The sequence below is a fragment of the Vanessa tameamea genome, chromosome 9 (assembly GCF_037043105.1).
Source record: "Vanessa tameamea isolate UH-Manoa-2023 chromosome 9, ilVanTame1 primary haplotype, whole genome shotgun sequence".
Classification (NCBI taxonomy): domain Eukaryota; kingdom Metazoa; phylum Arthropoda; class Insecta; order Lepidoptera; family Nymphalidae; genus Vanessa; species Vanessa tameamea.
The window spans coordinates 12,309,113-12,334,249 of NC_087317.1; the positions used below are offsets into that span (position 1 = coordinate 12,309,113).

The 25,137-nt window shown below is 33.4% G+C and overlaps 1 protein-coding gene across 1 annotated transcript; it reads left to right on the forward strand.

Moving 5' to 3' along the window:
* Positions 1-2,807: 2,807 nt before the first annotated feature.
* On the forward strand, positions 2,808-25,137 carry LOC113394888 (ionotropic receptor 75a-like). The gene is made up of 14 exons (XM_064215837.1): positions 2,808-2,862; positions 14,031-14,209; positions 14,283-14,514; positions 15,902-15,978; positions 16,763-16,890; positions 17,193-17,250; positions 17,569-17,681; positions 18,636-18,844; positions 20,977-21,015; positions 21,280-21,464; positions 22,892-23,027; positions 23,193-23,355; positions 24,091-24,267; positions 25,070-25,137. Exons 1-14 carry the CDS (start codon positions 2,808-2,810, stop codon positions 25,110-25,112), a joined length of 1,794 nt encoding a protein of 597 aa, XP_064071907.1. The 3' UTR covers positions 25,113-25,137.

The window sequence follows — 25,137 nt, forward strand, 5'->3', positions numbered from 1 at the left end:
CATTCAATCCCGAGGAAATGGAGACAAACACAGACATGGCCTGTATTATTATCTAACATTTACAATTTAAAAAAAAAAAAAAATTTTTTAAGAAATATAAATATCAATATGAACATTAAGAATAAAATCATTTGACGTTCTCGGAGGATTTTCTTTAATTAAATACAGTCTTGTAAATTAATTTCCTTTCTTAATATTTTTTTGGATTGAATAAAAAAATTACAATACCAAAGTATATTAGACATCATCTACGGTTACAGCCAGTCCAGATGGCCCACTGGTCAGAACGCGACTACCTTAACCGATAATTGAGGCTAAATCCAGACAAGCACCACTGAATTTACATGTGCTTAATTTGTATTTAGAACTATCTGTGCCCGCGACTTCGTGCGCGTTTTAATATAACTAAAAAGTTATTGTTGTAGCCTAAGTTACTCCTTATTACATCACCAACTGCCAGTGAAAGTCCCATCAAAATCGAGCCGTTCCAGAGATTAGCCGGAACAAACAAACAGACAGACAGACAAAAAATTTAAAAACATGTTATTTTGGTATATGTACCGTGTATACATACATATGCATTCAGTAAAAAGCGGTTATTTTAATATTACAAACAGACACTCCAATTTTATTACATGTATAGATTCATCTCGTGCTCGACGGTGAAAGAAAACATCGACCCACATAATACCCCCACTAACCCACCCTGAAGTGGGCGTGGGCGAATTAACTACAAAAAGGTCCCATGAACGAAAGGGACGCGTAGATGTTACGTTACTGTTTTACATTTACGGTTACAGTTTGCAGACGGTTTTATCTACTTTATTATGCTCCATAAACAAATGAACAAATTTTTATAACTTAACTACTTTTTATATAAATATTATAAACTGAATTTGATGAATTCATTGTGTGCACGCATCGAGTTACATTTAAAATAACATTGTAGTGCAGTCCGCAAGAAGAAACTCACGAGTAACTTCGGGAGCCCGCAGAAAACGTGAACTATCAAAATGTCATAAGCGACATCGACTATAATGATAATTATTAATTATTTTTTTAAAGTATACTTATAAATAAAATGTACTGGTGACGTCATTGCATTAAGTGTTACCCTTAATAATATATGGTGTTCTAACACCGATTACAAAAGAGCTATTAAATACATTCATTATATCAATCACAGGACTTTATTTTCCCTCTTTACTTAATTTACAAAACCTTTTACAGTTTCGGAGATATTATCACATAACTAGCGGGTCGATAACTTACGGATTAAATAGGTCAAACGTTGCCGAACAACCATGCAAAACTGAACCATTCATTCACAAAGTATTTGCTTAAGGTAACGTCGACTGAAGTTAAAGGTGAGTCGGGTAGAGAAGGGTACTTGCTCCCCGCACGAGCGCCGAGCGGGTACGTCCAGAGCTGCACGATGATCCCCGGTTTTTTTTTTAAGGCTAAGTGCATACATTTACCGATTACGTACTTATTAATTTACCTCACTCTTAGTACAGATGTAAGTACGTATTTTACCGATAATTCATACTTAATGAAGTACACATTTTATTATTTATGTAATGAATTTAATTTATTAGATAAAGATTTGTTTTTTAAATTTAATTTCGCAATTTAAACCATAATTTCATAGTGTAGAAAATAATAACAATAACTTATATGCTTATCCGATTCAACCCTGCGGTTTCTTTGCAAAGTTAAACTGTCATTAATCAATGCGTACTCTTGAACTAGTAGCTACTTATGGCTTTTTTAATAAGTAAAATACTATTCATTATTCAAATTTCATGACTACATCATTTCAATTTTTATTTACAGGATCGATTCGCTTGAAAACTCAATTAAAATTATTTTCTTGAAAGAATATATTTTGTTTATTGATGTATTTACCAATGGTACAGTCAATATGTTGTTTTATTTACGTTTTTATATTATGGAACAGATGGCAATCTAGGAGTCACGTGATGGGAAGTGACTACCACCACATTGCAGATGACCGTATCTGAAATATCAGGGGGATTGCAAGCGCGTTGCCGGCTTTTAAGAAATGTGAAGGTTCTTGAAGGTACTTGATTGAACTGAGATGGCCCAGTGGTTTGAACGCAAGCATCTTAACCGATATTTTTTGCTTCATTGTAAGTTCAAACCTAGACAAGCACCATTGGGTTTTCATATGCTATATTTATATTTATAATCCAACTCGTGCTCGGCTTTGAAAGAAAACGCATTGAGGATACTTGCAAGTATTCCCAACGAACCCGCGTTGGGGCAGCGTGAAATAAGTTCCAACCCTTTTTCTCGAAGGAAAAGGAGCCCAGCTATACTTTACTATTTGGGCGTCTGAAAAATGTGTTATTTTTTTCAAACACATTATCATACATTACACAATAATCTATACGGAAAGATAAATTTAAAAGGGGACTAGGATAACACAGTCTTCGGATTTTTTCTCCTTGAAACAATTCAGCGGTATTGTAAAAGAATCCCGGGTCTAAAGCCCGGGATTCAGGCTGAATAATGTTCCCGGTTCGGCACGAAATGGACTTTAGATGCCTTTATCTTCTCGTTTTTCATAGCGTTTCTAAAACATTTTAGAAATCTTAATAATAAAACGGAGCGGAATCTTCAGATCTGCTAACATTTCTTTAATAAAAGTGCTTAATATTATTTTATTTATTAATTAATGAAATTCTAGTATGTTATTTAATTATATAACAGGTCACAAAAATCAGTGCTGGGTACCATTACAATAATAAGAAACTGTTTACGAGAACTTGGAACTTGGAATCATGGTACTAGAACCAGAACTAGAAGATGTTCACATACAGGTGATATCATTTATATGTGAGACCATAACATCTGGAGGTGTTTATATAGATCTATCTATATATCTAATTTAATTTGAAGATTTCTTGGACTATTCTATGGAAATTATCCACTTTCCCCATTATAGTGTCAGATTCTATAAATAGTAACTACAAAATATATTTTGTTATAACCGTATCTTGGAACTGTGTAATCTGGGCACAGCAAAAGAGCCTCAGAGGCTGCTTTGCAGTGTCATGTGTCAAGTCGGCGTCGGATCTGTTATGTTGTAGTCTATCGTCGAGCTGTAAGCTCAACTGAACTTTAAAGATTTGTATAATAGCACCGACAGTAATGTACTGTTCCTGACACAGGTAATCTGAGCAATATCGTTACGGTTCTTCATAAGTCTACTCCATTATCAACAGTTCAGAACTTCAAACATGGACAGCATTTTTAATGATCGACTTCAATGTACTAGAATCTCCTTCTATCAGTTTACAGCCTTTTTTGGATAGTGGTCCGTGTAATAAAAATATATTATTAAATTAAAAATATATTAGATAAGTATCAGAAAAAAAGAAGTTGAGATAATTATTTGTTAATTTTATTGATTATCCCGACTATACTTATTATGTCAAAATGTTTAAGAAATTTCTTTGCTTTGTACGAATTAATTGTTTTTTTCATCAACCTAATAGATTATTATCTTTGACATCCTGGTATTTCACATTATATAGATTTTTTTTTAATCTTTTTCGAGTAACAAGGCTCAAATCATATTCCCTTTAAATTATTGTGTACAAGAAAAGTATTTAGAATATATTTTATCGAAAAAACTCAATCTTTACTAGAATAGTTTTTTTTTTTTCGAAAGGCACCACTTTTTTTGAGTACTACCCTTAGAGTTCTATCAAATGAATTTTAATAGAACAATAAAGTCCAAAATTATATTGTGAACTAAATATTTAAATATTAGAATTTCATGGACCGTGTAGTCGAGGTTACTTAACCTTTCCAACATTCATAAAGTCCAAAAATTATCAACGTCGTCACGATCTTTATTAAAAAACTTTCATTTGTCAAAGTGAAAAGTCGAAAAACTTTTTGCGTAATTAAAGGCGAACAAACAAAACTCAGTACTCGACTAAAATTTCTATGAGTTTTTTTTCAAATCTTACTAAAGTTTCGTATTGGAAGACATATTTTAAATAAATATTTAATTAAAAATTTGGATTTTTAGAAAAAAATCGGTGAAACAGTTTTCTGGGGGTTTTATTAAATGTTTTTATTTTTTATTTTTATTAATTGATTACTTGGTGGTAGGTGCATGCCCGTCTAGGTACGTACTACCCACTCATCAGAAATTCTACCGCAAAACAACAGTACTCAGTATTGTTGTATTCCGGTTTGAAGGGTGAGCGAGCCAGTGTAACTACAGGCACAAGGGTCTAGGGGGAAGTCTAACAAAAGAGACATCAAAGTGAATAGACAACTTGTCGAACTAATAAAGTTTTTCTTTCGAAGAATTCTCAGTAACAGCCCCGAGTCTTGAAATGAAAAATATTTACACTCCCGTGCCTCCAAAGAAAGTACGTAAAATCCATTGGTCCTACGCCTGAACTCTTTCCAGTCGTGACGGATTTGCCATCCCATTGGATTATGAATGTTTACCTGGGTTTGCGCAAACATTATAATGTGTTCTGCATGTCACTTGAGATTGTCCGCCGTGATCAAAGCTATTAGGACGACATCATCAATTACCATCATCTAACAACGTAGACAATCATAAGTCAGATGTGAAAGTTCTACTAATAAATAATCAAATCAACGAGTTGTATTGTTTAATTCAAAGCGTGATTTACCGCCTGCACCACACTAGGACAGCAAATAGTTCTCAATAAACCAAGTTAATCCTAAAATATTCGCCTATTCATTTCATGCTCAATAATGCCATCTGTGCCTATACAGATCAGGAACATTGCCAAAATTGAAATTGTTTCGCCATAATTCCTAAGATACGTCCTATGTTATCTGTCACATGCGATTTATTACTTTGACTTACTGTTATAACGTCTTAAATGTCAAATATTTGGTGATAAATTGTACAGCCACTAAATAATGCCTTCAATACACATATGTTTTTGGTTTATAATATCTTGGTCTCCTACTATTATGTGATAGTGATTTTTTTGAAAGGGACGGAAGTGTTTATCTCTTGGTTTTGATTTGACCAATGAGCGCGCGGTGCTGTTATGGTGGCTGGGGGCTTTTACGTTAAATCAATTTAATTTGAAATTATCTTTATGAGGTACACCTGACCGATTTTGGTCACGGTACCTATTGTCAAGGAGAACAGAGCTTGTGGTACACATATGTGTTCACAAACAGCAGGCAATTCGACACCACCGAACTAAGTTCCATCAGAAATCATAACCACATATGATTTATATGATATCAAAACCAAAATCTTTATTCAATACAGAAGAGTTCTACTCGCTTATTGATTATCAAAAATCTATCACCGTTCGGAAATAAACACCTCGATTCTTAAAAGAGCCCTTCATGAAACTCGGCGGAATTTCTTGTTTTTTTTATAACATAACTAATTTTTTTAACACACACAAACGTTCCTTAGAAATTCTTTCATATCATCATTCATTAAATCATAAATCTTTATAGCCTATTGATATTATTAGGACCTATATTGTGTATTTATTTTATATATAGTGTAATACTTTTTTGTATACAACTGTTATGTACAAACCATAAATATCTCATAACGTCGTAAATAAACATCTTGGCTAAAATGATTTAAAGGAGCCTCGTCCTTCGTGAGGGTCTTGCTGACTTCACGACTTTAGCGCACCTTTCATAATAATTTATACCATATTTCTTATCGGGGCTATAAATTTTGACCCAACTTATGCGATCCACTGACGAAGGTTTTTCCTATTGAAATTTTACGACAAAATAAAAATTCACTTAAATTTCATTGTAAAATAATTATGTATACATTATTAAAATTATTGCTGTACACATAAATACACTGGTTTTAGCCGCAGTATATATAAAATACAATTCACAAATATAAATAATTAAAACTAAAATACACCCACTGGTCCCCACTTGTCTGATGATGTGAAACGAGCGTAAACTCTTTAATAATAGCACTCCTCAAATTTAGCAGTATATAATCTATCGGAATTACATATATGTACGACGTGATAATTAAAATGTGGTCACAATCAATTTCCTTGATTTGATTACAGTAACAGCCTGTAAATTTCCCACTGCTGGGCTAAGGCATCCTCTCTCCTTGAGGAGAAAGTTTGGAGCATATTCCAACACGCTGCTCCAATGCCGTTTGTTGGATAAACATGTGGCAGAATTTCGTTGAAATTGGACACATGCAAATTCAGTGATGCTTGCCTGGGTTTCAACCCGCAATCATTGGTTAAGATGCACGCGTTCTAATCACTGGACCATCTCGGTTCAGGTTTGATTACATTCTAACTTAATTAAGGTGGTCCCAAATACCAATGGCTGTGAAGACATTAGCCGCTCCAAACCAGGCTGACTTGTACGGGCAGTCCAAATGGGTGTTGTGAGTTTTGAGAATTTTCTATAATTTTACGCTGAATTGTTCGATATATTTAAGTTGAAGATATCAAGACAATATCGTTGTTCGATGTGTTTTACTCTTTTGATATTAATGGCAACCGTTTAGGGTTCCAATATGTACCAATCGTTAAGAATATGGCACACTTGCGCGAGGTCGAGGATTGTCTGACACATGCACGCGTCACTCGCACGAATATTCGCTGTCAGCCATTTTGTTTACTAAATTAGAATCAATTTTTACAGTCAGAACGCGTTCATTCAAATTCGTTTTCAAATATTTGCTTAGCGATAAATGTTGAACTCAAATCGAATAATATTAAGAAAATAGTTTTGAAATTGTTTTGTCAATCATAGAATGCATTTTGTCTAAAGTCGTCGCTGTTTAATTATGACAATAGACCAGTCAACAACACAAGTTTTGCAAAACAGTTCACTTTAATATTAAAAGACGATGTAACGTGACGTCACAATTTTAATTTAAAACGTAATCTCAAACTGTACGCTAAGCGTAATATATTCCAAGTAAAAGGTGATATTTGAATAATTCACGCTGAGAAATATTACAAAAAGGGCTGACTTAAAAGTCCTTTAGCACGCATTTGCGTCGGAATGTCTTCAAATGGTTGATGAAATAAAATGATTAAAATTTTTCGCTATATCAAGTATTTTGTTAAATATTTTTGAAAAATAAATTAAGGTAATATTTTCGTGACGCCATTTTATATATTATTCTTATTTAAAAAACTTGTTAGTGTAGAATTCTTTTTCTCCTATTATTAATTTCTGAGAGTTCGTCGTCTGTCCCATTTAACCCTGTATATTTACAAATATACAAACTTCCGTAAAATAATGCCAAGAAAAAGGTGTGTTTGTTTAAAAAGTGCTGAGTATTTTGATGAAATAAATCATAACATAATATGTATCTATGTTTAAGCTGGGTACGAGCTGAGTTTAAGCTCGGTAAAGCTGTTAACATTTTTTCGGGACCTTTTTATTTTTTATTTTAAAACATTCTTACATAATATATAGTGAAGGCAACTTCGGTCGAACCGGGTGTCCCATGGCTGGTCGACTATTGGTTGTGTTTAATAATAATTTTGATGTCCCGATTCTTCATCAATGTCTGGCAGATACAAACGTCGATATTCTATAATACTTTTTTCTATATTATTAAAATAGCTTCAATGCATAAGTTATTCGATCGCTAATACCGATTGCAAGTATCTTTTTGAAATAACCCATTGGATGATATGCCAAAATTTATTCAATTAAATACGGAACGCGATTTCGAACATTCGTGCTAACTGTAGGATGTCCATTACATCTTTTTTAACACGGACATATAAAATTTAAAACATTTGTACTGTAGTTTTTCAAATTTGTACATGTGTGAGAACAGATTACGTACAATAGTATCACATATCATATCATATTCATATCATAGTCAGTCGCAAGGCGAGTAATATATCTAGATGGAAATTGGGCGTAACGCTAATAAGTCTCTTTTAATTAAAGCATTCCTTTTTTTAAACATTTCTCGAGAATTTATTTTGCTGAATTGTACGCACTTTATTTGTTTTATAAGCAACATCACAATCATTTAACGTCGCTTGTTAGTATGTGTTGAAACTTACATATAACTTGCAACTTCATTTAAAAAGAGTTCAAGCCAGTCAACTAAAATAAAATAATTTTTATTGTTCTAAATTTTATTCCTTTTACTCGTGTATTAAAGATAAGCTCGTTAACAAAATATTTCTATAATAATGAGACAAACATAGATTAACTTCATAAAAAAAACTTGTAATGTAATTCCTGTTTTTAGCTATGACAATATATTTAATATCACAAATGTACTGAATGTTATTTTTTTTAATGTCCAATAAATTGATAATAGACTATTCCTATGCCTTTGAAACAAATGGTCACCCTATTTCAATGTCGCAACAATGTATACAGCAATGAAAAGGTATTTTGAAAACTATTCAGGAGCGATTCAATCGTCGTTCAGATGTCAGTGAATTCGAGTATACAGTTAGCAAAAACATTTCCTAGCTCAAGTAACAATAATTTCGAATTAAATCATACTATATTAATAATAAAATACATTACTTGTTTGTTTTGCTTTTTCTTACATATAAACGAAATGGAATTCTGAAGAAATTCAAGTAACTAAAGTTATCAATATAACTTTTGTCCTGATTTCATTTATTTTATAATTATTTGTCAAATCCGACTTACGGTCCACGTATATTACATTGATGATATTATAAACCTTCATGCAAATCTAGCAATGACATTAGAAGTTTTGTAGTAAAAAAATAGAGTCCTTTTAAAAATCTATATCATAGAAATCACCAATGGTTTTGTACTCAGTACTCACATTGATACTCATATTATAATTCAAGATGTTCCGACTAGTCAGCGACTAGTCGATAAATCCGACTATCTGGCCGCATTCGTAGTCGGCGACTAGTCAGGCTATTCGACAAAGAGCACCGATTAACTGGCTTCTTTTTTTATATATATTTCTTGATAAAATGTATAAATTATCATTTGTCGCTTGATACACTTGACTATTTGTGAATCATTATTCATTGGTCAAAAAAAAACAATCGCCATTTTATTTTTGACATGATTAAATGTTTATTCTCTTAAGCTTTAATGATCAATAGCACATTATCTTTTTACACAAAAACACCGCTATGATCTGTGCAAATCAAAAATCAACCGTGATCGGTTTGGCCGATTAGTCGGTCTTTGACCAACCGACTAGTCGTTAGTCGACTAGTCATCCATAGTTATAATGATTCAATGATTGACTTTATTTATTTTCTTAAGGCTGATTGTTCAATCATAGAATAACTGAACGAATAACCAACTAACGAATTAAAAGAACAAATAAAATTTTCGGATTTTTCAATGGCCAAGTAACAAGCTAGTAGTTATCTGAGTTATCCAACTTCACTGTTAACTTGTATGAGCAAGAAACAAGCATATGGTATAATGTGTGTTAGAAGAGGAAAGAAAATGCTTTGACATTCGTTTATTTGACGTTTAAAAGACCAATAGTATATTTTCCTTGATGCATTTATTCTTTTCTCGTTAATATTACTGTGTGATTATTTTATGGTTTAGTTTTTTGTCTTCTATCAGTGATTTAGTAGAATTTCAATAATATTACAATAAAAGAAAAATATGTTGTCACTTATAAAGATAAATATTGCCTGATCGTCAATAGTACCAAAAATGTCCATAATTTCTAATACTACTTTGGAAAAAAAAATACCCTCAACCTAAACATCAATGGATCTAATTATATCTAATGAATATATGTTTATCTCGCCGTCAAATAAGGAGATATATTTATTCCTCAATTAGTGGCGTTACTGACCAAATAGACGATTGAAAAATACAATATTTTGTTTTATCTGTCAAATAAGTGCAACCTAACTGTTTAAGGAATCGTAAAATCGGCCCTATGTCATTTAATTTAATGTATTTTTCAATTTAATAGTGTGGTCACTACTGCTCGAAGACGTTGGTACCGTCAGAAATATTAATAATTCCTCGTATCACCCATGCACCACCACCCTGTCCACCAAGATGTAATGTCCCTTGTGCTTGTAATTACACTGGCTCTATTAGTTCAAACAAATCTACTTAGTATTAGTGTTTGGCGATAGTATACATGAGGAGTGGGTGGTACCTACAGACAGGCCAGTACATAGCTCTACCACCAAGCACAATTAAATCTGTTTTATATTAATAAATATTTAATGTTATTTACATAATTTTATTAATAATTATTATTTGATTTTAATTTATTTATCTAATGTAATTTATTAATTTATGATTATTAAGTAAAATACTATTTTAATATTAGTGTAAAGATCAAGCTATTACGTCGGGTCGTAATTTTAGTTTTTATACAAATTCCAAAAATGAAAGTTACTTAAGTAGAATTAATAATGAATTATATATATAAAAGTATATGAGCACTCGCTGATATATCACGAATCTTAAAAATATCACACTTACAAACTTGAAATTTGGCAGGGAGATTCCTTATATGGTGTAGACATCCCCTGAAGATTTGAAAAAACTCCACATCTAACGGAGTAAAGCGGGGGCTGGAAGTTAATGTTTTATAAATTTCGCGCGGGTAAATCCGCAGGTTGAACTAGTAAATATATATAGTTACTTTTTCTCTACTCTTTTTTTTATATGATCTTATAATATAATTTATATGGTATTATTTTATTATCGTTCACATTATCAATTCATAAGGCTTTGTAAGGCTTCCGCCAACGAAACTGCTAGGTCTAAGTTAAATTAACATTATCCAGAATATTTTTTTTTTGTAAATAATTAGTTTAAATATAAATAATACATAACATAACACAATCAGCCTGTAAATTTCCCACTGCTGGGCTAAGGCCTCCTCTCCCGTTGAGGAGAAGGTATGGAGCATATTCCACCACGTTGCTCCAATGCGGGTTGGTGGAATATAAATAAACTATATAAATTATATAAATAATTCGCTAGTTTTATTAATGTACATTGTGTATATGACAAATTATATTAATTGCAAAAATAGTGACACTTACCTATATTAAAATTTAAACTAAGTTCATATGAAACATTGGAGCATCAGATACTTTAAATTGACTTTACATCATAATTATATATGAACATTTGTTATTAATATACATAGATATCAGCGTGTATTACAAAGTGTATTATTTTAAATATTTTATAAATTAAAAAGCAATAATTTGCCCACAGTAAAAATAATACTAACCAAGTAGGCATGGGATTCGTAAAGGGCCAAGCGTGAACAGCTGCACCTTAACCTCCTTACTCTCATAGGAAATCTAACACGACCAGAAAAAGATAACGTTCAAGTTTAGGTCGATTTTCCCAGAGCGTTGGAATGTAAAAAGTCCAAATTCCTACAAGACTGCAAATGAGAATTTATTTACCTTATGATTTGAATTTTGATCAATAAGAATTCGAATGCGGAACCATATCTACAGCCTTGCAAAAAAAACTAACGAGGCAGTTCCTCGTATAAAATAAATCCCAAACACATTAAGCCCTTCAATTGCTATCATTATATTCTTCAAAGAGCAAGATGTCAAAGCTGACATCATAATGATAACCCGATTGATATTGAATTGAAGTGGTAAACCACTTCATTTCAATTGGGTTATCAAATTTAATAATAAATTTCAAACGTTTTTAGATTACTTTTAAGGGATTCACCGATTTCCTTGAATTCTTAATTTTTTTTTAATACTATTGTCCGTCTTTACGATGGGCTATATTTTTTTAAGCATTTTATCGGAGCTCAATAATAAAATCAAAATCAAAATATTCTTTATTCAAGTAGGCTTTCACAAGTACTTTTGAATCGTCATTTAACAAACTATATTAAGTAAAGCTACCACCGGTTCGAAATGTAGATTCTACGTAGAAGAACCGGCAAGAAACTCAGTAGTTACTCTTTTTCAACATGTAAAAATTATAGACACTTACTAACTACGCAATAAATCTGATGCTTTCAATAATTTGATGTTTTTTTTGTATAAATTATTGGATATAAAACACTGGTCTCGTGGATGGCTATTTACTAGAAATACAGCAAATGCCAACAGAAGCGACATAAATTTCTTGGCTTTCCCATACCGTGCTCGTGTTTCTGCGAAGCTCCCACTAGAGGCAAGACTGATATCGTGACGTCTGCTCGAGGCCATCCCACGTGAAGAACCTAACTTACTCATTCACGCCACACCTTTCAATCTCTGGGCGATTTGACTGCAAATACGTTCTTCCGGGAATTTTCGTTTTGACTTCTACATTTGCGAAGTGATCCATATAAAGCTTATTTAAAGGTAATAAATATAAAATTCATATTTTATTTAATGTCCCGTAATAAATGTCCCCAGGCTACATTATATAATTCGAGCTACTAGTCTTTTAACATTTTTTTTCTCACAAGTGCTCAGAAGAATCTACTTGAACAAATTATACTTAAATGTTATCTTTTTCGCCAAATTCATAGTAAAATTTTGATTAGTTGAGCTACAACTACTTAAGAACAATTATTTTAAGTTAATTGTCGCCAGTGGCATGACTCGCGTTTTAGAAGTTGGTTGTCAGGTTAACACCTGAAAATATGAAGGTAAGTAGATATATATATATATATATAGACGATGACCTTGAGTTTCTATCTCGGTTCATACCAAATTTCACCAAAGTGTAACAAACAAACAGACAAGACAGACAGACGGAGTTACTATCATTCATCAGCATTCACAATATTAATATAGACGTCTTCATCAAATTATAAAGATAAATCATTAGTGGCTTCGGTTTCTACATTCATCAGACAATTATTTGTTGTATCGAATATAATTATTTTACACCTCCTATAATTCTTCCTGTCATTGACCTTTGACTTTCAACAGAATCATCTCGTTAGTAAAAATACATCTTAGAATACATAAAAGTAATCGTTGAAAACAAGATATTTATTATGATAAACAAATATCGACGAGTAGATCGTCTACTTAAGAACGGTTCTTAATAATTAATAGCTCCTTAGTCCGGGTATAAAAGCCAGCTGGTAAAACGAAAGTCATACAACGAAAATAAACGTCATAGAAGTAACAAGTATGATAGTTTGGAATAATATCCGATGGTTTATCATTATGACAACGCTTTGGTTTAACTTACCCACTGTATTGGGTTTGGACGACAACTCAATGAATCTTTCCGTGGATTACTTCGTCAGTATTAAAACGAAGTATGTCTGCTTATTGACATGTGGAAAAAGTAATTGTGAGTTTGATGTTAGATTTTTATTAGTTGTAGATAACAACACTATGTTATATAACAGTATTCATCATCATGTACATAAGAATTATTTACACTGGTGGCTGAAATAAAATATAGTCTCTTTTTTTTTAAATATAAGTAACCGAACGAGCAAATGGGCCACCTGATTGTAAGTGGCCACCACCGTCCATAGACGCTTTAAGATGTATTAACCATTCCTTACATAGCCAACCTTGTAAGCTCAAATGTTTTGTCTCTTATGCCTGCAGTTACACTTGCTCACTACCCCTTCAAACCGGGACATAGAAATAATATTTATTGCTGTTTGGCTCAGACACAGTAAGGTTTACACGCAAAATCAATTCATTCAAAAATGCTAACCTTCATTTATCGCTTGTATGTTTAAAAAATTTAGTTGAATCATTATTGTTTATGTAAATAAATAAATTATTTTACTTATTACTCATGACACTACACTCTCACTTACACTGATAATTTGATTATTCAAACCTTTAACAATAGTATTATTATTTACCTCCTTCTCGTCGGCAAAATAGTCCGATTTCTTTGAAACCAATTTGATTGAAAATACTTAAGTAATTATTAAACTGAATATTTTGACGCGACTTACTTGCTTGTAAAGAACTAAAACTTTGAAATCAGTGGAATCCAGATAATCGTAAATAATTTGTAAGTGATATTAAAATATGAATACTAAACACTAACATTGTATCGACCAGGGAACCAAAAGTTTGCCAAGAGAATTTCGAACCATAATATTGCAGTATCAACTGTACACATTAGCAATAGACACAAATTTGATTTAAATCGGATCAAAATATGCCTAAAACAAACTCTACTACCTATTGGAGTATTAATAAACCCACAATGTCCGGCATTCGAAGACGTCATGTATTATGTAAGTATAAATAATAAATCTATAAAATGTAAATATTTAATAATGTAATTTTTACATACTCGAAAAATTTTAGGCATCACAAAATTTACTATTCGATAGAAATCACAAATGGCTGATTAATGAAGAAAACAAAGTTTTACGTAATGATTTAACATTAGTGTTTAATGAGAAATATGTACATTTTGAAGATTATAATACAACAAAAGTAGCAGACAATGTGGATGATGTTAAAATTCCTATCATTGATGTACTCAATAATCTTAACTTGAGCGTTGACGCTGATATCACGGCTTCTATTACAAAAGGTAAGTTAAGTATGTATTTTAATAAATAAATAGATCCATATGATACAAGAGCTGATAACATAAATGATGTTAGTTGACTCACAATTACAAATCCACAGTAACAAAAGATTAATGATTCTTTTGAAAGACTTTGGAATTAAACCTTTTCTTTAAAACAACTTAAACCTAAAATAACGTCAGACAATATGTAATAAAATATATTTTAGACTAATTTATATTACTTTCATTCTGATATAGACTATTGGAGATACGATTTATACGAGTTTTTTAATTTTGGCAAGAGTCGTGGAGGAAAATATGTTATTCAAAATATAGGTAATTGGGACATAAACAAAGGTACGTGAACAGAAGGAAATAAAAAAAAATATTTCTGATTTAAAATTAAAATAATACTGCACTACAAATCATTTGCATTAACTTTTATCAAGAATGAGGAGTAAATTACAGTATTCGTTGATCTCAATACTGGATAAATAATCATTTAATTCTTGTATTAAATAATAATCTATCTAACTTATTCTCAGAAAAGAGTAATTAATGAGTTTCAAAGAATCTCCGATGATGATTAATGAAGTCATCAGACAATATATACAATCGAGAATCAAAACGTTATCAAAATACATGACTGTTATTCTCCACTTGATTGATAAGATATATTTACCTTACGTGATTAATTTACAAGACATTTGTCAAATGTTAGTTCAATACTACACGAGTTCTTATCAAATGTATTTTATGCAATTCTACTCTACAACTAGTATGATATTTAATTATGTTTTCATTTCACAAAATTATAACTTATATACAATATGTATTTTTTATGACTGTTATATGCAGTCGTAGTCTTCTCTATATTTTTTTTATGAATTAGCTATACACGTGGGTAAAACAATGACCCATCTGATTGTAAGTGGTCAACATCGACCACCATCGGTACCGTTAGAAATATTAACGATTCACCAAAGCGCCTCTAACTATGGGAACTAAGATGTTATGTCCTTTGTACCTGTAGTTACATTCACTCACTCATCTTTCAAACCGGTACTTAATAACTATTAAATTATATATTTTTGTCTGGTGTATTACTGTTATGGGTATTGCTGTTAGAATATGTGATTTGAGGGTGGTACCCACCCAGACGCGCTTGCACAAACCATACCATCAAGAAAAATGTATGCAACATGTGAAATCAAAAATTATCTACTATACAATAATTCGACATGAATTCTACTAATGTTCGTAGAAACAAGTGCTGTACTGGCTTTATAAATTAACTTCGTTTACGAAGATGCCGTCATAATATAAATATTATCATATGACCATTTTGAAATTATAAACAATTATGGTATAAATATCCAATTTATTGTTAAGTTAATAAATATTTCAGGTTTAACGCTTACAAAAACGTTTAAGTATTATCGAAGGTGGAATTTCCAAAAGATGGCCCTCAAAATGATCATATCTGTGAGTAAGAAATATCAATTAAAATTCAAATGTTTAAGTATGTATGTGTTTAGGGTTCTGTACCTATAATAGAAAACAGAAACCCTTATAAGATCACTTCGTTGTCCGTTTGCTCATCTGTATGTCTGTCTGTTTGTCCGTCCGTCAAGATCATTTTTAGATGAAATTAATACCCAAACCTAAAGTCTGCGCTCAATTAGAGCCTAAGCATAAAAAAATGCTATACGTGGCAAACGGGCAGGAGACTCACTTGATGGAAAGTGACTTTCACCCCCTTGGACAGCCCTCTACAGCAACAAGAACATTGCAGATGCGTTGCCGGCCTTTAAAATAATCAAAAAAGCTATGAAAAAATCTATCCTCTAAGTTTACACAATACAATGATATGCTTGCCTCTATCCCGCTTATGTAGCATTTGGCATACATTCGCAAAGGGAATCAAAACCTATAGGGACTTGACTTGAGATAGAATAATAAAATTTGGCAATTAGCGATATCTTGTAACACAAATACGTGATAAAAGTTCGAAAACCATAAATTTATTGCTACATTAGTGTCTGTTTGTCTGTCTGTTAGGTGGTTCGGAATCCTCGGTGCGCGAGTCCGACTCCCACTGGCCCGGTTTTTTGAGTGGGAACCAGACACACGAACTAGCCAAAATCTTACCGATAAAAATATATTTTCTCCCAAATGGGTTTGGGAGTAAATTAGGACTATAAATCTAATATCTATAATTACTATGTATATTTTAAATTATATTTTCTTCGATTTGTTTTTTTACTAGATGACTCCTGTACCAAGGGTCTTTCATCCGGAGATGTTAATAGGCAGGATCCCAGATCCTGGAGTCGCTATCATAAGTCAAACTGGTGCCCAGCTTCTACACGAGATAGCAGGAATTCACAATTTTGGGTACTCTCTTCTCTGTTAAACATTATAAAAAATATTCATGCAAGACTATTCGACTACGTCAATTTATTCAAAGTTTTCCTTCTTAATAAACATAATAATCACGTTTTTAACTTGAAGGTAAAGGATATTAGATTGTTAAAAAAAAAAGAAAAGTTTAATTTAGTTTAAGTAAAAATCGAAAATCGACTAACGATAACGCAACGAAAACGAATCGATGAGGAATCGATAAACGACAAAGACATTTTTGGAATAATGCAATGGTTTTTTGTTTAAAAATATAAGTAAAAAATTGCATATTTCAGGTACACTTACACTGTAGTAGACCGATGGGTCGGCGACTACAATCGGAACCATTTATATGTAAGTTTAGTATTAAGGAAGCAAAATCTAATGGGGTATTATTATCTTGGAGTATTATTACTATACCACAGTTCTAGTCCAACTTAGGTTAAGTATTTTTCATAAACTATATATATATTTTTAATACATACCATGATACTTAAACCTAAAAAATCGTTTGTCCTGATTGACAATCACCGCACAATCAAAACTACTGAGTCTAGAAAGCTAATCATTCGCTAAGATGGGGAAATGGAAGGGGTAGTTTCATTTGAATTGTACACGAACGAAATCAGCGTTAGCCAGCTTGTCACTTAAACAAACATTGTTCTCTGGCAGACGGCAACAAACGGCCTATACTTCCGCGAACACGATATAACACCAGTCCTGCGATTTCTGCCAGCTCATTTTTCAAGATATGACGTAGTTTTCCCAACTGTCACATTTATTGAGTAAGTAATGTTTTTTTATAATATTGTTAATAAGTTAGACGTTATAATGGACCATCTGATAAGTGGTTACCGGTAGGTGAGTGATCACCGTAGACATATACATTAGAGCAATAAGATATATTAACTATTTCTTTAATAGCAAAACCAACCTTGGATATTAAGATGTTACGTCTCTTTGTCTTACACTGGCTTACTTATACTTCAAACTGTTCAATAAACACTTCGATTGTTGTTTAGTGATAGAACATGTGATGAGTGTGTGGTACCTACCCAGACATCCTTGAACAATATCCCACCAATCATATAATCATGTTACAATAAATAAAATATATTTTATCTATGACTTATAATACCGCCCCATTGTTCATCATCAAACAAAAGAACTACTAAATACAGTAACAGTTAATAGAATAAAGTTAGTGAACCAGTTGAATTAAAAGCACCAAGTATATAACATCTTAGTTTACGTAATATATAACGGCTGGCGAACCATTAACGGTGTATCAAATACGGGATATTTCTGTTATTGATTTACATCATACTGACCACTGTACTGCCGAGATGGCCCAGAGGTTAGAACGCGTTCATCTTAACCGATGATTTCGGGATCAAACCCAGGCAAGCACCACTGAATTTCCATGTGCTTAATTTGTGTTTATAATTCATTTCGTGCTCGGCGGTGAAGGAAAACATCGTGAGGAAACCTGCATGTGTCTAATTTCAACGAAATTAAGCCACATGTGTATTCCACCAACCCGTATTGTAGCAGCGTGGTGGAATATGCTCCAAACTTTCTCCTCGAAGGGAGAGGCTTTAGCCCAGCAGCGGGAAACTTACAGGCTGTTAATGACACTGTACTGACCACTTACCATCATTCGACTTCAATGTATTACTATTAATGGTTATAAAACAACGAATAACTTGTTTAAAATATATAATTATAACAATTTACAGAACAAGATACTACTATAGAATTCCTTCTTACGGTATTGGAAAGTTCGAGAATCAATTCTTAAGACCACTGTCTACCGCCACCTGGTGGTGCGTGGTAGCCGTAGGAGCACTATGTGGTATTGTCTTAATGCTATCAACGATCGTGGAAAAACGTCCAATTACCGTAAATTTTGCGTTGTTCTCAGTCTTGGCATTGATTTGCCAGCAATGTAAGTATATTTATCAAAATATTATAAGAAAATAAAACAGAATAATGTCTTGGAACACCTACTTGGAACGAAATTGCTTTTGCTTTTTGTATTAAATAACATTCAATACAATAAATCAACAAACTTTGAGAATAATTAAATGAAATTTCAGGTATAAAATTGTTATATAAAAATCCCCGCGAATTAAAACAATAACAATAATAATAGATAATAATAAAAATAATATAATATAGAAGAAGGATAGAGAGAAGTAAAGAGAGAAAGATCGCCAGTTCTCTTTACTATACAAAAACACGTAAAAGAACATCAAATTCATTAAAATTTATTTATTTTTTTATTTTATGTCATAGGTAACAAACGAGCAGGAGGCTCACCTGATGGAAAGTGACTACCACCGCCCATGGACATTTGCAACACCGGGGGGCTTGCAGGTGCGTTGCCGGCCTTTCAGGAAGGAGTACGCTCTTTTCTTGAAGGTTCCCAAGTCGTATCGGTTCGGAGAAAGCTGGTTCCACAGAGTGGTTGTGCGAGGCAGAAAATGTTGTGGATTTTCGGCCATCTAAATGGTGCGGGTGATATTTGGAATTTTGACGAGATGTCCGAAGGTGAAATTCAGCAGCCGGGATTAATCCGAACAATTCCTCGGAACATTCCCCGTGATAAATTCTGTAGAAGCTGCAGAGCGATCCTACATCTCTACGCAAAGCCAAAGGATCAAGCATATCGGAAAGGGCTTGATTGTCGATAATTCGAGCCGCTCTACGTTGGATACGGTCAAATGGAAGGAGCTGGTATTGGGGAGCACCCGCCCAGAGGTGAGAGCAGTGTTCCATGTGAGGCCGAATTTGCGCCTTGTATAGTCTTAGACAAAGGGCCGACGTGAAATACTGTCTTGCCTTGCTGAGCACACCGAGCTTTTTTGATGCCAATTTGGCTTTGCCTTCCAATTGACCGCGGAACTGAACGAGGCTCGAAACATCGACGCCAAGTATTCCGATACTAGCTGTGGTGGCTAACGGTATGTTCTCGAATCGTGGAGATACGACAAATGGTGTTTTTTTAGCAGTTAACGCGCAAACTTGCGTCTTTTTGGGATTGAAATGAACTAGGTTTAGCCGACCCCAGTTCGAGACTTTGTTTAACGAAGACTCGATTTCAGACACAAGTTTGTTCTTCGACGTTTTCCCGAGAAATATTAACACGGCCGGTGTATGAGGTGTCTACGGTACTGTCGTCTGCATAGCAGTGAATGTTCCTGATTTGCAACAAGTAATTGATATGCAGAAGAAACAGAGTGGGTGATAGAACGCAGCCTTGTGGAACATCAGCATTGACGAATTTTAAGTCGGAGCATGCACCGTCGACAACGACCTTGAAGCTCCGATCTGCCAAAAAACTGGTAATCCAATTGAGTAATTTCCCGGGAAGCAGAAACTTCGAAAGAAGCTCTTTGTGCCACACGCGATCGAAGGCCTTGGCTATGTCCAGACTGGCTGCTAATGCCTCCCCCTTGCTCTCAACTGCTTCCATCTATCTATCTATGAGTAAGGTAAACTAGAAGATCACCGGCTGAGCGACCCCGACGGAAACCGTACTGGCGGTCGCTAATCAGCTGGTACTCCTCTCGGTACCGCAGGAGCTGGCAGTTTATAATGGACTCCATTACCTTGGAGAACAAGGAGGTGATGGCTATAGGCCTATAATTGGAAGGGTCTGAGCGGTTGCCCTTTTTAGGGATCGGATGCACCAAAGCAGTCTTCCAGGAGTTCGGGACGACGCTGAATGCATAGGATTGCCGGAAAAGACGCGTTAAGACCGTAATAATAGTTATGATGATTCAGGGGGGGGCGGAAGATTTTACTGTGGTACGGAGAGTGCACTTTACACTCTCTGTGCCCTCTCGTTTAAAACCTAAAAGGACACAGCCCGACAAGACTGGAAAGACCTGGGGCGTTATGCATGATCCGCTCTACAGGATTGTCACAATGCACACACACATTTTTTTTAAATTTTTATCATTATTTTGGTTAATGTTATTAGCCATTACATGTAATTAGTCACCTTCGTGCATTAGCATTATTGAAAATTGTATTCTTTCAAATTAATCCTGTGAATTATTTTTTCATTTTCAGTTTTTGAAGAATTTGAGGACATAAAACGCATATCTTCAGGTATTTATTTTTATAAGTTATAGATCTATGATTGTTTATCATTTATAGCCAATAAAATGGATTAACAAAAATGTTAAAATATATCTTGAAGTTTGTATAATGTAGGCGAACTTTTACTTCCATCGTGTTCCTATGTATAATGTATAGTAGACAAAAAGTATACATAACTAACTTCCAGAATTTGACCGTAGCTAAGCTTGAAACGAAATCCAAAACAGATCAATCATTACCTAAAATAATGCCTCTTGATATTTTTTTTCTCAGCCAGGAAATTAACAATATTAGTAACTGGATTGTCCTGCCTTCTCATTTACAACTATTACACAAGCAGCGTCGTGAGCTGGCTCCTTAATGGACCTCCACCCTCCATTAACTCTTTGTGGGAACTCCTCGATAGCCCACTTCAACCGGTTTTCCAAGATACAGGATACTCATATTCTTGGTTACAGGTACTTTATTAATGCCCCTTAAAATTTGTCGAAGTAACTATAAAAAAAAATTATAAGAGCTTTAGACATTTATGCTAAGATTGACAATTATTATTAATCATTTAACATAAAGATTTACTTTGTGGTAGGGCTTTGTGTAAGCCCGCCTTGGTAGGTACCACCCAATCATATTAGATATAATCAGATATTCTAACGCCAAGCAGCAGTACACAGTATTGTTGCGTTCTGGTTTGAAATATGACTGAGCCAGTGTAACAACAGGCACAAGAGACATGGCTTCATAGTTCCTAAGGTTGGTGGCAAATTGGTTATAAAAAAGAAACAAATGAAAAAGGTTTATTAAATCTGTTACAACACTCACGGTTAAGATGGCGTGGTTTTAACCCTTCTTTTGGAAAATCTTCGGTCATGATCGCTTTATTGTTCAGAAATATATCAAAATAATATTATAACTACGTAAATCTCAGTAGGTGAAGGTAATTTTGACAAAAATAATCAATCTTACTCTTACAAAATATTCAAGTCGGTTCTACGATCACTATTTAATCGTGACTACGTAAGTCTATCGTTTCAGTCGAATGTAAAAAAAACACAGGTGTTGAGTGTAGATTTTTCATCCACTATCGGTAGAGAACTAAAAAAATATTCTTTTATGACTGAGAACTTTTAACTAGACGGTCTTTTGACTACTGTATTATTTTTATTTATTTTTTATTATATGTCCGATCTAAAATAGGTCAGTTTCCAGTGACCCCGCGGCATTGAAACGCACCTATATTGTATAAGGACAAATGGTACTCTAAGTTACAATTTTTTAACATATAAATAGACAATTATGTGATTTGAAAATATTAAAGTAATAAGGCTTCAAAAATAACTCCTTAATTAACGCTAAATTAATTATTTAAACAATCAAATGAGCGTATCAACTTAAGTGCTTTGTTTTACTTAACTCTGGTGAGGCTGGCCAGTCAGCACAACACTTCCATGGTGTGATACCCTCCGCGCATCGCCTCTTCCATTACTTTTCACGCAATCGTAACAATTTCGGCAATTAATAGAACCTTCAGCTTCTGCTAAAACTCCGGCCAATTTCAGCCGAAGCCGAAGGTGGACCATGATGATAGCGAAACCGAAGGTTCGGTCGGACATATATGATTGTCAACTACATGTGTATTCTATACATTTGCGCAACAGTGGACTATTTACAATTCGTTTTTCATTTATGTAATGATCAGATAAAATCACCGAAAGTGATAAAGATTGTTATTTAAATTGAAAGTTTAATTGAAACGAAAATATATATCTCATCTGAACGAATGATAATGTTCTTACATCTCTCTCTATTCTGGAACATTCTCAACGAATGATCTAGATATTTTTTCACAGTGCGGATATTGAGCTTTTGATAAAGACTTTAATTTCAGTTGCCGGATTATTATTATAACAAAAAGAACGCAAAAGCCGAAGAAGTGCTGAAGAAAAGAATATTAAATATGAAGAAGAAAGGAAACAGTATCATTATACCCGTGAACGAAGGCATTGATTTGGTCAGAAAAGGAGGTAATTATGAAATATCAATAAATTGTTACTATTAGAAATTGTTATTGACTAAGAAATATTAATGATTCCCTACATCGCATTGCACCTCAAAACCTTAGAAAATAAAAATTTATGTTTTTATTTTTACTACAAATTGACTGAAAATTGTACGGCCTTTTTTTTTAGGTTATGTCTACCATACCGATGTGAACAGTGCTAATAGCAGGATATCTCAAACTTTTACACAAAGGGAGCTGTGTGATTTGGATTCATTGAATTCAATGGAGAAAACTCTATTGTACCCCTGTGTACAGAAGCGAAGTCCGTATAGAGAATTTTTTATTTGGAGGTAAACTTTTATTTTATCGCTTAAACAGAACCTTGCTTATAAACGTATAAAAACGGGATCAGGTATTTATTTACGATTTTTTACTTTATTTCCTCTTGATCGCCTCGTAAGCTTAGTGACCAAATTATAAGACTGAAATTCAGTCTTATAATTCTAAGTTCTAAACCTAGGTCGAGTGAATAAATAGTTAAGAAGGTTCTTCGATCGATAAGTTCTTAGTTGGAGCTGGAATTTTTGGGATGTTTTTAGTTTCAGTTTTTGTTAAGCAAGCAATTGCACGCGAACATATTAAGGAAGCAAATACTAAAATAATTAGTAGTAGGTCGTGACAACGAATCGATGTCTTTGTTCAATATATTTAGCGACATTTTATATTATTTTTCGGTAATTTCTTCAGATTTAGTCTCAATAATAAGATTCGACGGTTATTTTTAACTTGCTCATGTCAAAAAAAATATATATAGAGATAAATTAGGAATATTACTCAATAAAAGATTATATTAAAGATAGAAAGGGTGGACCTTAGTATTTATTGATATCTAGGCATCATGTATATAAGTTTAAATCTAGTTTATTGAAATACTCTGTAATTAAAATGGTGGAAAAGAGTTACCATTCTTGCAGAACCGGTGGTAGCTTCACATTGAATGCAAGATAGTAACACGACGATTTAATGTGTTTTTATGTGCCTACTTGAATAGGGAATATTTTTACATTTGATTTAAATTGTTATAGTCTGTCTCGTCTCATGGAAAGGGGTATAATACGATGTATACAACAACGGACATGGTCTCATGGCGTGAAATGTGAAGGGAGTTCTCCGAGAGCTTTAGCTTTGGGAGGTGCCGCTCCAGCATTTATACTCCTAGCAGCTGGATATATTTTGGGGACAGTCATCATGTTATTTGAAAGGTAATGTAGCTCGTAAAAATATTAAAGACCTTGGATGGTGTAGCATCCTATACAATCATTGATCTTTTAAAAATGTTGATAGTTAATAAATAGTTAAAAAAGTAGTTGTCAACACCACAGTATATATTGGCTCTGCCCGATATATAAACGCTTCATCAGAACGTCAATCCGCTGTTAACACAACGCCGAACACGATCATGAAATGTAAGAAATTGTTATGGGACATTTATATTTATTTTTACTTGATGGTACTGGTGATAGGTACAGGTCGGATGAGCCGATGTAACTACCAACACAAAGTACATAACCTCTTAGTTCACAAGGTTGGTGGCACATTGGTGATATGAGGATTGATTAGTATTTCTTGCAGTAGTAACGTCCATTGGCAGTATTGACCACTTACCCTCAGATGGCCCATTTGCCAGTCCACTCCGGAAATCGCATTCTACATTTCATGAGTGAAATACGAAGTGACTTCATGTATAGTATATGCTATTCATTACTATATTCCTATCAAATTCATACTAGTTGTTATCTGCAGATTCACTCACTTATAGGGTGGGTCGTCCAGTGTTAGGTATAAAAAATGTTGCCTATCTAATGTTACTAAGAGGTTACGTACTTGGGGCTCAACCTTGCTTAATACCCGATTTCATCAAATTCTGTTCAGCGATTTGTCCATAAAAGCGTAACAGACAGACAGAGTTACTTTCGCATTTATAATATTAGTATAGATAAATAGTACTTGTTGCTAAGATTTTTCATAACAAGTTACATTAATATTGAACACTTTATTTTTCAGACTCAAATGGAAACATGACAAGTCGAGACTTAAACACTTTTAACTAAGTACGAGCACTTAAAACGAAC